This window comes from Aulonocara stuartgranti, assembly GCF_965226115.1.
Source record: "Aulonocara stuartgranti genome assembly, chromosome: 14".
Classification (NCBI taxonomy): Eukaryota; Metazoa; Chordata; class Actinopteri; order Cichliformes; family Cichlidae; genus Aulonocara; species Aulonocara stuartgranti.
In genome coordinates this window covers 12,750,211-12,766,610 of record NC_138950.1, presented here as the reverse complement: position 1 = coordinate 12,766,610, position 16,400 = coordinate 12,750,211, and the positions used below count along the sequence as shown (strand labels likewise).

The 16,400-nt window shown below is 40.3% G+C and overlaps 1 protein-coding gene across 2 annotated transcripts; it reads right to left on the bottom strand.

The window, feature by feature from the left end:
- Positions 1–1,027: 1,027 nt before the first annotated feature.
- Positions 1,028–13,377, bottom strand: taok1a (TAO kinase 1a). 2 transcript variants are annotated; one of them, XM_082503962.1, is made up of 20 exons: positions 12,876–13,377; positions 9,211–9,459; positions 8,734–8,805; positions 8,528–8,629; positions 8,368–8,413; positions 8,169–8,265; positions 7,944–8,057; positions 7,396–7,487; positions 7,108–7,201; positions 6,912–6,993; positions 6,648–6,809; positions 6,330–6,530; positions 6,081–6,209; positions 5,556–5,792; positions 5,322–5,450; positions 4,988–5,191; positions 4,610–4,849; positions 4,020–4,232; positions 3,714–3,896; positions 1,028–3,262 (listed from the first exon to the last, which is right to left on the bottom strand). In XM_082503962.1, exons 2-20 carry the CDS (start codon positions 9,340–9,342, stop codon positions 2,726–2,728), a joined length of 3,066 nt encoding a protein of 1,021 aa, XP_082360088.1. In that variant the 5' UTR covers positions 9,343–9,459; positions 12,876–13,377; the 3' UTR covers positions 1,028–2,725. The 2 variants fall into 2 exon arrangements, with proteins under 2 accessions (XP_082360088.1, XP_082360089.1); XM_082503963.1 differs by lacking the exon at positions 12,876–13,377 and adding an exon at positions 9,916–10,016.
- Positions 13,378–16,400: the final 3,023 nt, after the last annotated feature.

The window sequence follows — 16,400 nt, the reverse complement described above, 5'->3', positions numbered from 1 at the left end:
TCCCTCACACAAAACTATGACACAAAAGTGAACAAAATGTGTCCGCATAAACAAAGTTGGCATCTATGTGAGGTCTGATCGACCTAACATTCAAACTCTTGGCCGTGGCCTATGAATATAGTAACAATCCAATAAAGATAAATACATTCTCATCTTCTTTACAACATGAATAACTCAAAAGAAAAAAAATGATGACTACAACCTGTTTTGTTACAGTAGCTGGAACTAATCAGTTGGCATAACAGAAAAAAAAAAGTTTCGGGTTCAAACCATATGTAACTTGATACAATGCATACTTTCTAGGCAGAATATATACATAATGAAAGTTAAAATCCCACCTAGAAAGAAAAATATCCCAGCATTTTTGTGTGTCCTCAAATATGATAGGAATAGAGCAACAAACAACATTCAGAAAGAGCCAGCCAGAAAGGGCGGCTCTGAATCAGAGTGGAATGGAGACAAATGGTCGAATGTGTGCAGCGACAGAGAACTAACTCCGCAGTGGTAATACTCAGAGATGGTGACTAAACGAGTGGTATTTAAAGATGATAGTAAAGGCAATTTGTCAGTGTACACAAACCAAGCGTAACATTGAGATATGTCCACACAACTTAACACCTAAACTCTGAGCGTGAAAGGTTTACACATGTCACTGTAGTCTGTCAGTTTTTAGAAATCATTTTCTTAAAATGTGGGTTTACATTTAAAATTCCTGTAATTAAAAAAAAAAAAAAAAAAAAAAAAAAAAAACCCATACACACGCATACACACACATAAATTCCAGCTTTGTGAGGAGGAGCAGTCACTTTTGCCAACTCCAGAGAATTATCTTTAAAGTGTTTTATATTCTCAGTGTCAAAATGCCAAGTCTCACTTGAATGGAGAGGCTGTTAAAAGGTAAAATGGGAACATACTTCTCCAGCGATAGTTCATTAACTACAAACTGAAGAGAGAGAAAGAATGCAGACATGAATATAATTCAGAGGAGGAAAGGAAGTGTTTTTGCCACATGTATTTCGCACTTGGCTTGTGTTTTTTTTTTTTGTTTTTTTTTAAACTGTGCACTGACTAAGTTTTACATGCTACAACGTCAAAATGCAAGCATGTGCTCAATTCAGTCACCCAAGTTTTGGGGTTCAATGACTTGGTGTAACATTATTAACTTAGCACCTTTTAAATTATTAGTGTTGCTTACTTGGGCCCAGTGTTTTCATATTTAGTTGTGCCAAGCCTGCTGTTATGGTCATGACAATTAACTCTAACTTCCTGCCTGCCATAATAAACTCTCCAGTTTACTCGCTTCAGTTCATAGAAACTCTAGCCAAAACATACGCGCACACACACAAAAAAAAAGCACCATCCTCACATATTCTCTTCACTCTGAATTTAACATAAACACAACTGAGAGCAACAACAGCCATAGCTTCACTGACTGGCAATCTCCTTAGTTACAATTGTATTGGGTGTAGTTGTACTCTGTACTTGGGAAATTGCTCTAAAGAAAAAAAGAAAATGGATCACAGCACATCTAAGTCTGCCTCCTAAACTTAACAATATGCGTACCAATGATCACTCACCAGGTGTTTTGCGAAAAGAAGTCAACTATTAAATCTCACACACATTTAGTTGTATAAAGTGCTTTGAACAAGGCAGCAGTTTTAAAAGGCACTAATAAAAATAAACAGATGTCTATTAGGATTCTTTATGAAGGCCAATAAGTCACAATTCCTTCTGAGAACATGTACAGTGACATTCTCTGTAACGCAAGGGTTTCCCCCTCAAGTACCATGTGAAGGCATGAGAACTGGTTGCAGATATGCACCAGCAATGTTCTGTTTCTCGACATACATAGGACTTAAACTGTACTGAATATGAGAATCTGAGGAAAATGTCTGAAAACCTGCTAAAATAGGCTAAACAAAAGAAGCTAACACTGATAAGAAATGGAAGAAGGAAATTTAAACTATAAAGATCTGAGACTAATTTCAGTTATCATAGGTTAAAAAGGCACTGTAGGATAGTTGTAGCATGTGTGAAACAGTTAAGACTAGATTATTTGGCTCTGAATCTGTAATGTTTCGTTTTGGTAGAGGAAAGAAAACTAACTAAGATAAGAGGAATCGAAGTCATCATGACGACCATTACAGCAGGCTGGCATCACAAGCATCTTCACTCACTCTGCTGCGTTCGTAACCACCATCAAACAATTGCCCAGTGTATTACTGAATACGAATGGGGAGAGTGAAGAAGGGAGGTCCTGAATAAAATCAGTTCTGTGATTGTTTGATACATTTAAAAAAAAAGGACAAAATTAACACATGTCAAAGGCTTTTAACAGTGTTTCATGTGCAAAATGAGAGCAATGGCTGTGAGTAGCACAAACTTGTGTTTTTTTTGTTTCTTTATTTTATTCTTTTAAATCCTCCTTAGGAGAGAACTGTAACTAAACACAAATGAAAGTAACATATTGACACTCAAACTGCTTATGCAACATAAATTTTAAGGATCTGTATGTGTGCCGATAAACTGCCGTGAGGGCGGGCTGTGCTTTTTCCAGCCCTTTTGACCTGAGCAACATTTATTTCATCACACATCCACATCTGTACATGGGAGAAATGGTAAATGGTGGGGTAGTGTCTGAGAAAGACGGAGCAATAGAGCTCTGCCTTGATGTGTTTTTAGATTCCCCGCACTTGGATTCTTGATTCCATGGCTGATGAGGGATCTATGTGTAGGAGAGGTGGGACCCGTTAGATATTTGAGAGGTCACACTGGTGCTCCTGCTCATTCCCTGCTCACTGTGCCCTCCCGAGGGTGTCCTTCCCATCCCCTGGGGGCTGTTCTGAATACCACTAGTGCGTGCGCCCAGAACTCCAGCTGATGGGTGGCCCCATGGTGTCGAATCCCCTCCTCCCTGTATGCCCTGTCCCCAGCCATGTTGCATAGATGCCCCTCCTGGACTGGAGTGATATCGATGGTAACTGCCTTGGTGACTGAACCCTGCACCTGAGCTGCTGCTGCCCCAGTGTGCACCTTGAGAGCTTCCAGATGGGTGCTGCTGCTGATGTTGACACCAACTTACTTGAGCCCCGGGAAAGTTATTGCCCATGGCCTCTGGAGAGATGTTTGATAGCACCATGTTGCTAAAGCCTAGGCGCATACTCTCAGAGTCAAAAGCCTCAACTTCTCTGGCTTGGCGTTCCAGCACGCTCTGGATTCGCGCTGAGCATTCATTCTGCAAGGACTGCATTTCTTCCTCAATCTATAGCAGAAAAGGAGGGAAAAAAATGAAATTCATATTAAACTGTTCGCAATATTGTTATGGCTTACAAACATGGCAACTAAAGTAATGTTCAGGACTCTTAAAATCCCAGGACGCTCTCTACTATGCCATAGTTTCCCCCCCTTTTTTAACCTGCTTAAAGGTAAATAGTAAACATGTACACAGTGGACATTATTGCTTTCCCTTTCTCTCATTTTAATCATGTTGCAGCTCGTATGGCAGGACGAATTAACTCTTTATCATTATAACGATGAGAAGGCCACTGACCTCATGTAAATCCCATCAGCACTTCACCCACATTGCATGTAAAACAAACTGGATTAACTGAAGGTAGGAGCATTTTGCCCCTTTACATCCAAACTCTGAGACTCAATAGCTTAAGAAAATATAAATGTAAATCTTAACATGAACATAATTTATGGCGGAGAACCTTTGTTTCCAGCAGGGCCCTTCGGAGTGACACCCTCTGCTCCAGATCTTTCTTTTCACGCTCATGCTGGGCATCTGTCTGCATCTTGATCTTGCTCTGGTAGGCGTTGAGAAGCTCCAGCTCTTGCTGTAGCTGCATTCGTAGGGCTTGGTACTGAGCCTCCTGAGTCTCATCCAGACGAAGCTAAGACCAGCGAGAAGATCACATTCAGGGTCCAAGCAGTAAAACATATACTCAACTATTACTGATGTGGCCATATCCATTACAGGTAAGAGACTAACAGTCTTACAGTTTTACCAGACTCACCGCCTGAGTAGAAAGCATTTCATTGATAGAGTGGTCATACTGCTCGGCCAAAATGGCAAGTTTGCGGTGCTGCTCTTGCTTCAGCCGTTTAAGGACAGCTTTGTGCTCCGACTTTGGTGTCGTCTCCAGCAGATGGTTCCTCAGTGCTTTATACTGCCTAGTTTGGATCTTGCAAGTGTCCTGGAACTGCTTCTTGATCTGTAGCTCTTTGGACTAGATTGTAGAGAAAGGAGTAAATACTATATGCACTATACTTCCCAACTATTATCTACAGATAATAGCTAGCATGCTTAGAAGTGAGGAAGTACAACCAGAAAACAAAGCATTACATTAAAGTAATTCTGGGTTACGGTCTATTCAGTTTGTTGCTGTTTTTTTTCATTAAAACAGTAAAATATCAAGAGGTATAAAGCTGGGCACTCCTAATTCTGAGGCTGACATTTTATTCCTAAATCTGTGCATCTTTTTTTCCAGCTAGTCCTGACCCAAGCATGATGAAGTATAATTCAAATAGTGCCTAGACAAGCACTTTTACTAAAATCAGCGTCTGAATATTTAATATACACCCATGTTCAGAAACTTCTCCTGACCTTGAGACTTTTGGGTTGCTGGCGAACCTCCATAGCATGTTTGCGTCTAAGTTCTCTCTCCCTTCGCTTGTTGTACTCCTGCTGATTGGTAAGCTCCGTCTGGTGCTGTAGTCGGGTCAGCTCAGCCCTCGTCTTTTGGATGTTGTTTAGCTGGCGGAACTCCAACTCTTGCATGGACTCGTGGTGCCGGAGAAGCATAGCATGTTCCAAGTCCTTCTGGGTTTGACGCTTACTTAGCTCCTAATGATGTCCAAATGGAGATAAATAACATTTACAAGATAAGATTACTTCCAGAACAACAGACCATTTTTAGTTTGTGGATTACTTAATATTTGTAACATACTGTTCAACAGTATAGTGGTAGAGAAAGGTACAGACCTCTCGCAATAGATCCTTTTCGATTCTGTGGCGAGTAGTCAAAATCCTCCTTTTGAACCTGCGGCACTCTAGCTCCAGATACTGCCTCTGTCTGCGCTGTAAATTGGCCTCTTCTTCTGCTTGATAGTTTTGGAAGTTCTCCTTCTGTTTGGACAACCACTCCTGCTTTTCTTTCTTGGGAGTTGACTGGTTTTCATTCAATTCCTAAAGTAATAACAGACTGAAGGTCACTACCAGCACTTAATTTATACTGATTAATGTTTACTAACTGCTAGTTTAAAAAGAAAAAAGAAATCTGTATGTATTTCTGTGTCTGTAACACCAATCTGCCTGCCTCTTTAAGTTGCTCCTTGCGAAGTTTGTATTCCCGTTTCTGGTTTTCAAGAAAGCTGTTGAGCTCTTTTTTCTGTTGACTCTGGATGTGTTGCTGGAACTTCTTTTCATCATTGCTAAAGGTTTTTGCCTGATAAAGAAACAAATATAATCAGTTTTTTCTATGCACAATAACAGTGAGTGAATGATAACACTGACAACACACTTAATGAACACTTAGAAGCTGAAAGCATACATCTTTCTCCATTGACGCTTGGTGTTTCTTGATCAGTTTCTCCATCTCTTGGGCGAAGCTATTCCTCTGATTCTCCAGTTCCTTGTCCAGACGGAGTCTGTTCTCGTCCATTTCAGTCTTCAGCTTGTTTTCCAGAGCCATCAGCTGTTTTTGATGCTGTCGCCTCATGCGCTTGTAGCCTAATATCTGCTCTCTTAACTCAGAATCTTGCTCATGCTCCTTAATCTGGCGAGTGAGCTAGCAAACACAAGACAAAATACTTATCTTTAGACATGAAGTTTATAAGGCACACAAGTATTGTGAATAGATTTAATTGCAAGCTTGTTCAAAACACTTCTGATGATTACATGAAAAAATATATTGCTTGCCTTAAGGTAAACGCTTCTAATAATCACGAGGACACTGGGTGAAAATATTTTTGCCTTTTTACAATCACAGAAACACCCAGCAGGTATATGCATGGTTATCTGAGATATTAAACAGTTCGTTAGCAATGATGTACAAATGAAATGACAGCATCATTACCACTGAAGCTGTGCGTATTGTGGCAAAGTGTTCACGGTTTCTTCTTGGCCGTGGCGTGTGTGGAGGAGGGGACTGCTGCTCAGTTGGCTGGTTGTGAGTCTGTAAATCTTGGTTACACGTCTCTTCTCCCTAAAAGGTGCACAACAATACAGACATTGCAGGCTATTTAGAACCAATCTAAACAATACTCCAGTGAGAATAATACTAATAACACTTTACTCAATGAAAAGTGAAAGAAAGATGTCTTACTTGTTTGACATGTATGACAGAGCTGTTGGACATTACTGTGTGGTCCCCTTCGATGTCTGCCTCACTTTTGTCATCGCCTGCATCTGTTAAACTATTAACAGAGCTGCTCTGCGAACTGGCACTGATTGACATACTGGGGATGGATTGGTTGCTCCCTACACTGTTCACTGTACCGGTCCTACTCACACTTGGTTCTGGCTCCTAAAAGTAAAAGAAAGTAGAAAGTAACAAGATTACAACACATCTTGTGTCAGAGGACACAATACTATGAAAGGCAGAGAGGCAAGCAAGGAGGGGTTAACACAATTTCAAACAGACCTCCTCTTCATCTTGTGTTGTTGGGCCATTGTGGACTTCCTGAAACAAGATCTTCTTCATCTTGCGATACTGCAGATTGTCTAGCTCCCGTACTGCATCCTTTGTCCGGCTTATCAAGTCTATTAAAACCGATTCAGGTCGCTCACGCTGGACAAATGCATGCTGGACGAGCAACAGAAAAGCCATTTTGCGTTAAATTCATGAATTTGTCTATAAGGATTCATCACAATAACAAATCGGTCACAATCATTTTTGGTTGATTACCTTTAGAAGCTCCTCAGAGTTTGGCCTATCCTGGGGTAATTTCTGAAGGCAAGAATCTACAAAGTTTCGGAAATAATCCGTCCTACAGTTGGGAGATCATATATGAACAAAGTTTAGAATGTAGAAGAACAACATAAATAATAAATAGACATTATTCAATTTGAAAAACAAAATATGGATCCAATTCTAAACTCACCATTCACTCGACTGCAGTGTGGGGCTGTCATTCTGTGCTATATGGTATAAGGCACTCATTGCATTCATGTTAAAGAGTGGCGGCTTCCTCTCAGCTATGAACCAAGAAACAGGTTACATTAAGAAATGCATACAAGGAAAGTGAGGATGAAAGAAGAAAAAGCCACATCAGTAATTGAATGAACCTAATGGTGTGAGAAACACTGCTGCTGACTGTGAGCAGTTAACTGAAGTATAAAAGCAGATGTGTGAATTCTAACAATGCAACAGCAAAGGAGCTAGGACATACCTAATTCAATGCAGGTTATACCCATAGACCAAATATCCACCTTTCCATCATATTCACCTTCATCCATGGCTAAAATTACTTCTGGGGCCATCCTGAAAAAAATAACAAAAAACAAAGAAGGCATCACATTCACAATGCTAACTTCATATTCCAGTGGAAGGCAGGGATGTGAAGCTGCAAATGGGCACCTGACAGCTGTCGCTACGTGACGGATCTGAATCTCAACAAGTAAAAATTTAGTTGGCCTCAACTCTGTTCAGGCAATGCACTTTATCCATGACGCTGTGAAAATGTCGCTGGCCATGATTGGTCACTGGTAACTTGGCTGCTCGCAGTGTGAAAGTAGCAATAACATTAGTCTGGCAGCATTTCTTTCCATATTTAGTGAAAAGAATGGGGATTTAGAAGGTTTTTTCACATATAGATGTTAATTATGTTTAATATGTGACAATGTTCTTGTAAACAGATTGCCCATCTGTTAAGAAGGAGACAGGGTATATACAGACATATATAGATAAATTATTATAGTAAGAGGTTTTGAATTTTACCAATATGGAGTCCCAACGAAGGAGTTCGCAGGACAGGCGATGGAAGCAGAGCCAAAATCTGCTAGTTTTACCTGCCCTGGCTCTGTCAGCAAGATGTTTCCTGCCTTGATATCTCTGTCAAACACATGAGAGGAAATGGTTATAGCAAGACGTAGAAGACACAGTGCATGAGGGCTAAAGCAATCTGTGCACAGCATGCTCCTAAAAAAAACTTGAAACACTCACCGGTGAATCATAGTTTGGGAGTGAAGATAAGCCAAACCTTGAAGAGCACCATGTGTAATTGCAGCTATTTCAACTTCCTGCAGAGGTTTCTTGTGAACTGAAGAAGATGTATAATAAGTGATGTAAATCAAGAAAAAAGGTGATGGGGATAAAAATGGCAAATACAGGAATGTAATTTCTTCCAAGGTTTTCCACTCACCTTCTAACAAATCGGAAGCAGAGCCAAGGCAATACTCCATTACCAGCTGTAAGGAAATCAGAAGTGCTTTGTGTGAATTTATATTTGGCCCTTAAATAATTAATAAATATTAGTCTTACATCAAGATCATCATCATTAACACAATGTTGTAGAACCTCACCCATGCAGTGTGCTCTCGTAGGTAGCATCCTTTGTACTCTATGGTGTTTGGGTGTTGTATTCGTTGCAGGAATTTCACTTCTTTGATTATGTCTTGCCATTTCTGGGACAACAGTAAAACAACAAAAGGACTGTTACAGCAAGAACAAGTTTATTCATGAATAAACAGTTTATTAACCTAATATAGAACATTTGAGGTCATCATACCTCACTGGATTGCTTCCCACTATATGACATCTTCTTGATGGCCACCACATCATTTGTCTGCACGTCCCGTGCCTGAATAAAAAACACATTACATAAAACTGATTGTCAAGATTTTTGTGATTTAAGCTACGGCGAGATAAATAAGGCAATAAAGGTCCTACTTCCATATAGCTTAATTAACTTTGCATTATGAAACTGTAAAGATTAAATTATATCTATGTGCTTTGAATCAACATTAAAAAGCCCCATTGTGATATCATGATACCTGAGCTAATCGGTATTAAGTCACATGCACAACAGCTACAAGCAGACATGTTGGGGCAACATGGGAACAACATTATGGTAATCAGTTCTCTCTAAGCTGACTAACATAAGCAAAGTTTAGGCGTAATATCTGTATTAAAACCTTCTAAATCCATTACACGCATCTAATTGATTTGTGGGTATGTCTGTATGCATGTGTTGTTAAATACTCACAAAATATACAGCACCAAAGCTGCCATGTCCAATTTCATGAAGATCCGTAAAGAGCTTTTCTGGGTCCTCCTTGAAGAAGAGTTCAGCAATTTCGGGGTCTTTGAGGTTCCCCGCCCGACTGTTATTGGGCATAATTAGGGGTTGGGGGCAATGCCGCTGCCGCCAGGAACTATCTGGGTCTGCGACAGCGACGTGAAAGCCCCCACTGATGACTCATCTGCAGGACAGTGGTTTCATATGTGTTCAGAACTGAAAGTACAAGAAAAAAAAACAAGAGTAAACACACTAGCAGAGATGTACACATGCATTGCTATTCTAAATTAGAAAGCTACAGCAACACTGTATGGACTGTGAAGCACAGCACACTACAAGAAAAGGAAAGCTGGATGTTATGAAGTAAGATTCACTTAAATGCTGAATTACTAATAATACTTCTTAACACTGATTATATCATATTAGAAGGCTATATAAGTGAGAAAGCTCTTAGTTGTTCAGATGAGCAACAGACATGCCTAATAATGTGGGCATGAGAAGGCTAAACAAAGCATGAACTTAACCATGATGTCAGAAATCCTGAGGTAGCAAGAGATAAGTCTCCTGTTTCCATAGTAACCACAGCAATGAAATCAGGCCAACAAAACTGGCCTCACACCTTCAGTGACTGGTGTGTACACAAAAAGATGTGAGGAGGATACAAAGACGTGCCTGAGAGCTGCCCATCTCCAGCCTGAACGTGGAAGAGAAATTGAGCACCTTCACAGTGTTAATGACTGAAGGAAAACTCAGTATTCCAGTGACGGGATGACTGGTTAAACCTGCAGGTACATGGAAAACATTCTCAAACGCAGCAAACAGCGTACATGCATCTTCCTAAAAGTGATCAAAGGGTTTGTTCAGCAAAAAAAAAAAGTTTATTCAAAGGTTATATTTATTAGTTTATTAAAAGTATTGTTTGAAACCACTTATTCAAAGTGGTGTCATACCACAGTAACGGCTTAGTTTTCCTTTGCCCTGACTTTGGAATATCCACAACAGAAACACTCATTAGAATTAAAATAAATTACTTGTTTGTGATTCACACCATGTGGGAAAATGACATCTGAAAAGCAGCGTGCCTTTTCATAAGTGGTGTCTTACTGGAAGCAGTCAAGTGTGCCGCCTTCTCGTGAATGTAAACAAATTAAACAAACAAACAAATAAATAGATCAAAATAACCAAAAAATAATCACAGTAGCGTGTGTGGATTAACATAATATATCAAAAGCTCAATATAATTTCACTGGGGTTATGGGGGTTAACATGGTTAGCTCTTCATTGTCAGCAAAGCCAATACCAAAATTATGAAAAAAAACCCCAACAACAGTCATTTTGTTAGTTCGTTTTTTTCAGTACATCACAATAACTGCTCCATCGTGTAGTAACACATTCACCTTATACGCAATAGATACCCGGTTTGAGACTGAGTGGAGACACTAAACTTAGTTTAAGGAGTCACAAGCTAGTATAAGCCTAGTGCCAAGCAAAGATAAATGGAGAGGTTGTGTCAGGAAGGGAATGTAGTGTAAAATCTGTGCCAAAACAAACATACCGATCCATCTGCTGTGGCGACCCTTAGGAAATAATGGAGCAGCCAAAAGTCACTGGCAGAGTATGTATTGACTCTTCTGGAAGTGATGGGGGCAAAAACGCCTACAAGTGTTCCAGTCTATCTTTACATGATGAAGGAGGAGGAGGAGGATGCCCATGAGCCCAGGAAAAACTACACATGGAAGATGGCTACGACTATAGCGGCCACTATAGCGCAGGCTCTACTCATTGATATAAAAGGCAGTATGAGTAGCGTGTGGAACTACTTTGTGTTATTATCCTGAAATACACTAACCTTTTCTTTTTGGAGACACCTGGCACTGCCATTGTGAAATCACTCATGCACCTAAATGTTTGCAGTGGCTAACTATCAATAAAATGTTAACATTTTAAATGTTTTAAACCACCATGACAGTGATTTAAAATGACTTTTGTGCGATTAAAGGTATTTTATGTCCAAGTACATCAAATTGGGTATTGAGACTCGTGCAATTCTACTGATATTGATATCAACTACTAAATTTCAGGTTATCATGATGTCTCTGCCTTTTAAAAATACAGAAATTAATAAAAGATTATTACTAAGCCCGCAACACCACGCTCAATACGTTAATTTCCATTATTACTTTGAAACAGCTTCACTAATACTAATGTAGACTGTAAAAGATCACCGAGAAAAGTTTACTGAGTCCATTCGGCTCAGATGATCAGTTGCAAACAGATGCAAGGCTGACGCTAGAGTCACAAGACTTCTTTCCCAGCCTGGGAGAAACAGCCCCCAGTTCCAAGCAGACATCTTTTGTCTCACAACAACACTGAACAACTCACTATACTACACAGTTGTAGCCACAGCTCTGAAATAAAGCCCCATTACCATGTGGGACTGTGGCTCTTTATTGCCATTGTTCTTCACTACATTGTTTCTCATGAATGAGCTTTGTTGTCATATCTCATGATAGCATTTTCAACTTGTGAACATGTGAGCACAAAAGAGAATGATGATAACTGATACTTTCATTAAACAAAAGAAGAAAACAACAAACACAAACAACAAGATCAACAACAATATAAATACCCTGGTGTTCCAACTTGCACAAATGCATGCACAAGAATGCAGCAGGACAGGACAACAGAACTGGAGGGCTGGAATTCTCAATGTATGCCCTCACTGCGCTGCATTTCTCAGCATTTCCTGTTCGTGCAGCTATAGGGAGGTAGGAATGGGCCTTGCTGAGCATTTTCACTAGTGATTATCTGTCTATCTTGGTATTGCAGCAATGGCACGCCTTCTTAAGTGCGCCGCAATTTAATAAAGTAAAACATTTTTTCTTTCCATGTCCTAGAAGTAACTTAAAAAAATACAGGTAGTTTTCATTACTTTGAAGAATCCATTAAACAAATGTAAGCGTAATGGAGGTCATTTAAGACACCTCCGTTTGGCACGCCAATCTATGGCACAACATAGCACAGGGTTTACGTCTGTTTCACCCAAAAACAAACAGAAACGGCACTGTAACATTGTAGCCAGTGTATCTTTATGCCTTCAAGTATATTAAGTTAGTTGGTAACTAGGCACCAGTTACCCAAGAGGAATGAGGGCGATAGATCTGAAAACCTTTAAAATATCCAACGTTTTCCCAAACTAAGATTGGTGAGGCAAACAGCAGCGCAGCATTACCTGCTGCGTTTTTACCTGTCTCCTCCTAGAGTTTCAAAACAACCGGAATTTCACAGATTATTTGGTTGGGATTCATTAAAAGTTAACACTTTCCCACAGCGGTTTTAAGCGTCGTGTTAAAAAAAATCACATCAAAAAGACGGAAATATAAAAAGACAGCAGCTTGGGAGTGTGATGTCATCTACACACACCAAACTTAACGTTAGCCAAGTTACGTGTCATATGGCGAAACAGCCCAAGCATAATTGGCGTCGTGTTTACGACGTGAACAGCTGAACATAAACATGGATAATGTGGAATTAAGCGACCTGTAAGAACTCGCTTATCAGAAAAAGCTAAATTAGCTGGCTAACGTTTGTTATGTTTGCTAAGTTAGCTTAGCCAGTTAGCTGAAACTCACCCTCTTTTGACAGGCCAGGCTTCAGCGCTGTGGAGAATGTCGCTAATTCAAAACAGTTTGGGATTTGAAAAGTATCCCCTCAGTTTCATCGCCAGTGAGGCAACTTCGTGCGCCAAATCCTTGTGGTTCTTCACGCTGTCAGTCGATTATAACGCGCACATTTGTGAATTGTTACAGGTTAAAATCCCCACCCTTCAAGTAACTGGGGTGCCAGAGATCCCACTCCCAGACAGGTCCAAAGATGGCTGCCGAGCGATCCGCTGCCGCCTCCCTTCGTGGAAATGCGTCGGGGGAAATGTGAGGGAAGTTCAAACACCTCCAGAACCGCATTAAACAAGCCGCGATAATGTCCGCCTTATCGTTGGGGGAAAAAAACCTCGGGATTTAACCTCTCACACTGGCAGACTAACCGCAGCCGTTTAGACGTGTGTATGTGCCAGGCTGTCTGTGCTCCTCAGTGCAAACAGCAGTTCCGCCCTGCCTGTTGAATTTGCTGTAAACTCTCCCTGACCCATGTACATCCAGAGGCGGAGACACTGGAACATCATTAAAGAACACTGGACCTGCGATCACGTTCATATTTTTATCGAAGTTACTTTTAATAATTTCACTTTTGACATTTCTGGCATAAGATGTGAGTAGGGGGGGGGGGGACTTTATAAATGTAATATGTATTTTAAATGAAAGGACTTGGTTATCGATGATGAGGAAATACAAGAACATTATAGAACTGAGACAGACTGTTAGAGAGCCCAAAGGTGGATAGTAGCTGTATTTCACAGTAGTACTGTATATTCATGAGGCAGTAAAACATCTTTGGCTTATTACACATTTGCCTAACAAGGGAACGCTGTTTCGATTCCGTGAGGAGACACAACTCTCTTGGGAGTTGCGTCAGGAAGGGCATCCGGCGTTAAACTCCGGCAACTCAAATATGCAAAGCAGCTACCCGCTGTGGCGACCCCTTGTGAGTAAGGGAAGCATTGTATGCAGTTTACTGTATATTAAATTTATCTATTTGTTCATCCATTCAGAAGTGGAATACTTCTTTCCTAATAGGGGCACCATTGTTAACTGTCTGTAAGCAACAACTCATTGCTCCACATCACCTTTTGTTGCTTTTGTTTTGTTTTCTTAAATAATAAGAACATGAAAACTAACAGAAAAATACAATAAATGAATGGATACACAAAGCCACCCAGGGGGAATGTTAACACAGACATGTAAGATAGGTTGTAGCAGTTTATCTATCACAAACGCAAGTTAACAGAAAACAAGTGATCTCAAGGTAATTTCGGTAGATTGTACAATCCAACAGAGGGTATGTATCTAACAGCAATCACATAATCACACTGTGGCCATGAGCAGCCACATGACTACAGTGGGGAGGAAAAACTCCCTTTTAACAGGAAGAGACATTTGGCAGAACCAAGCTCAAGGAGGAGCAGCCACATGCTACAACTGGAGTTAATGACATGCATTTGACATGTAAATGTATTGGGTGTGACAAGAAGGAAATAGAGAAGGAATGCTCATTGTATCATAGGAAATCCCCTGCAAGCCTGAGGCTATAGCACAATAGCTAAGGGACATGATCCAGCCCAGCTTTCTTAAAAAGGAAAGATTCATATGCTCATTTCTAATCCTTGCCACTCCATCCTGCTCACTCTCGTTAAAAATCTTAATATCTTCAGCTCTGCCACTTCCAGCTTGGCCTCCTGTCTTTTTGTTAGTCCCACTCTCTCCAGACCATACATCATAGCAGATCTCAATACCATCTTGTAAACTTTCCCTCTTTTGCTGCCATCCTTCTGTCACAAATCACCCCTGACACTGCCTGCACTCACTTTTTCACCACTCTTTGTGGACCATCTGTTGCTTTTGGTGGTTGATCCCAGATAATTAAATTTATCCACCTTCATAACATCTATTTCTTGCACTTTCACTGTTACACCCGTCTCCCCCTCATTCCTCATTCCACATGTACTCTGTCTTGCTTCTACTTTTCACTCCACTTCTCTTCAGAGTAGAGCTGGGCGATATGAGATTTTTTCATATCACGATATGTTTTTTTCATTTCAGGCGATAACGATATCTATCACGATATAAGCCAAATAACTATATTTGTAAGATTTAAATGTGCCGTTGCTCACAAGTAAAATGTGAAATAATCAGCAGCTTGTTTTTATTTAAATATTTATTTCCCATAATAAGTTCAACAGGGTAGATGTACTTAAGGAACATGAGACTTTTTCAGATAAATAAAGGCAAATATTGCAAACTACACAAAAGGCAGCCGCTAAAGCGTTTAAGTTTCAAAATAGAACAAACGAAACAGACTAAATTGTCAATTCCACTTAGAAACAAAATATTAATTCTAAAAATAAATCTTAGTTTGTTTTACAGAAGAACAGACAAAATTGACTAACTTTTGTCAATATCAAATAAACTGAGAACTAAAAGGAAATTCTCAATCTCTCCTTGTTGTATAGCTTAGCTTTTCAAACAGTTTTAACAGTTACTTTAGTCTGACAAAAGCCGAATGACGCATTAGCGCTTCCAGTCAGAGACTGAGGCTACGTCCACACGTACACGGGTATTTTTGAAAACGGAGATTTTCCGTTTTCGTTTTAAAAAATAATCCCGTCCACACATAAAGGCAGAAATGAAGGAAAACGCTGCTATGAACACGCCAAAGCAGCAGGTGGCGCTAGATTCCTAACCGTGCAGAAATGTTGGCCAATCAGAAGTCTAGAAGCCTCGGTGGGAAAAAGTAAACAAAGCTGGGGCATAGAAGCAGAACCGAGTCGTATGTGTGGAGGGACAGTAACTGTGTGTATATGTAAGCATTTAAACACTGCAGAGAATACAATTAACAGTATTGTAGAAATTCATTTCACCGAAACAATAACGTGGCGCACAGTGTGACGCATGCACCAGTTTATTGTATTTCCAGACTTGCTTTCGGCACGCTACTCTGTTTTTTGTCAGACTTGAAATAGCCGAAATACCTTCACACTACGGAACTTCTATGGCTCTTCCGTTCGACAATCTCTCCGGCATTGGAACCATCATCTGTTTTCTCTTCGGTCACGCTCGGTTGATTTTTCTAGTCGGCACACTCATTTCCTCCATTACCCGCTGGCTGCTTCCCAAACAAACACACGTGCGGCTTGGTACTTGTGCTGTAGTAACGCGACGTGACGCTGCGGCTGTGATTGGTTCGGCTCTGCGCTACGATACTTGATTTGGATTGGCTGACCTTTTTTTTTTTTTTTTTTTTTTATATTAAGGGGACAAGAGCGGCGAGGTCTATCGCGATAGCTTGATTTCTCTATTGAGTAAAAGTTATATCGCGATACATATCGTTATCGTTCTATCGCCCAGCTCTACTTCAGAGCATACCTCCACCTCTTAGGCTTTCTTTCTCTTCCTCACTACTCTCACAAGAGATCACAACATCATCTGTAAACACTGCAGTCCACAGAAACTCCTGCCTGACCTCATATATCAACCTGTCCATCA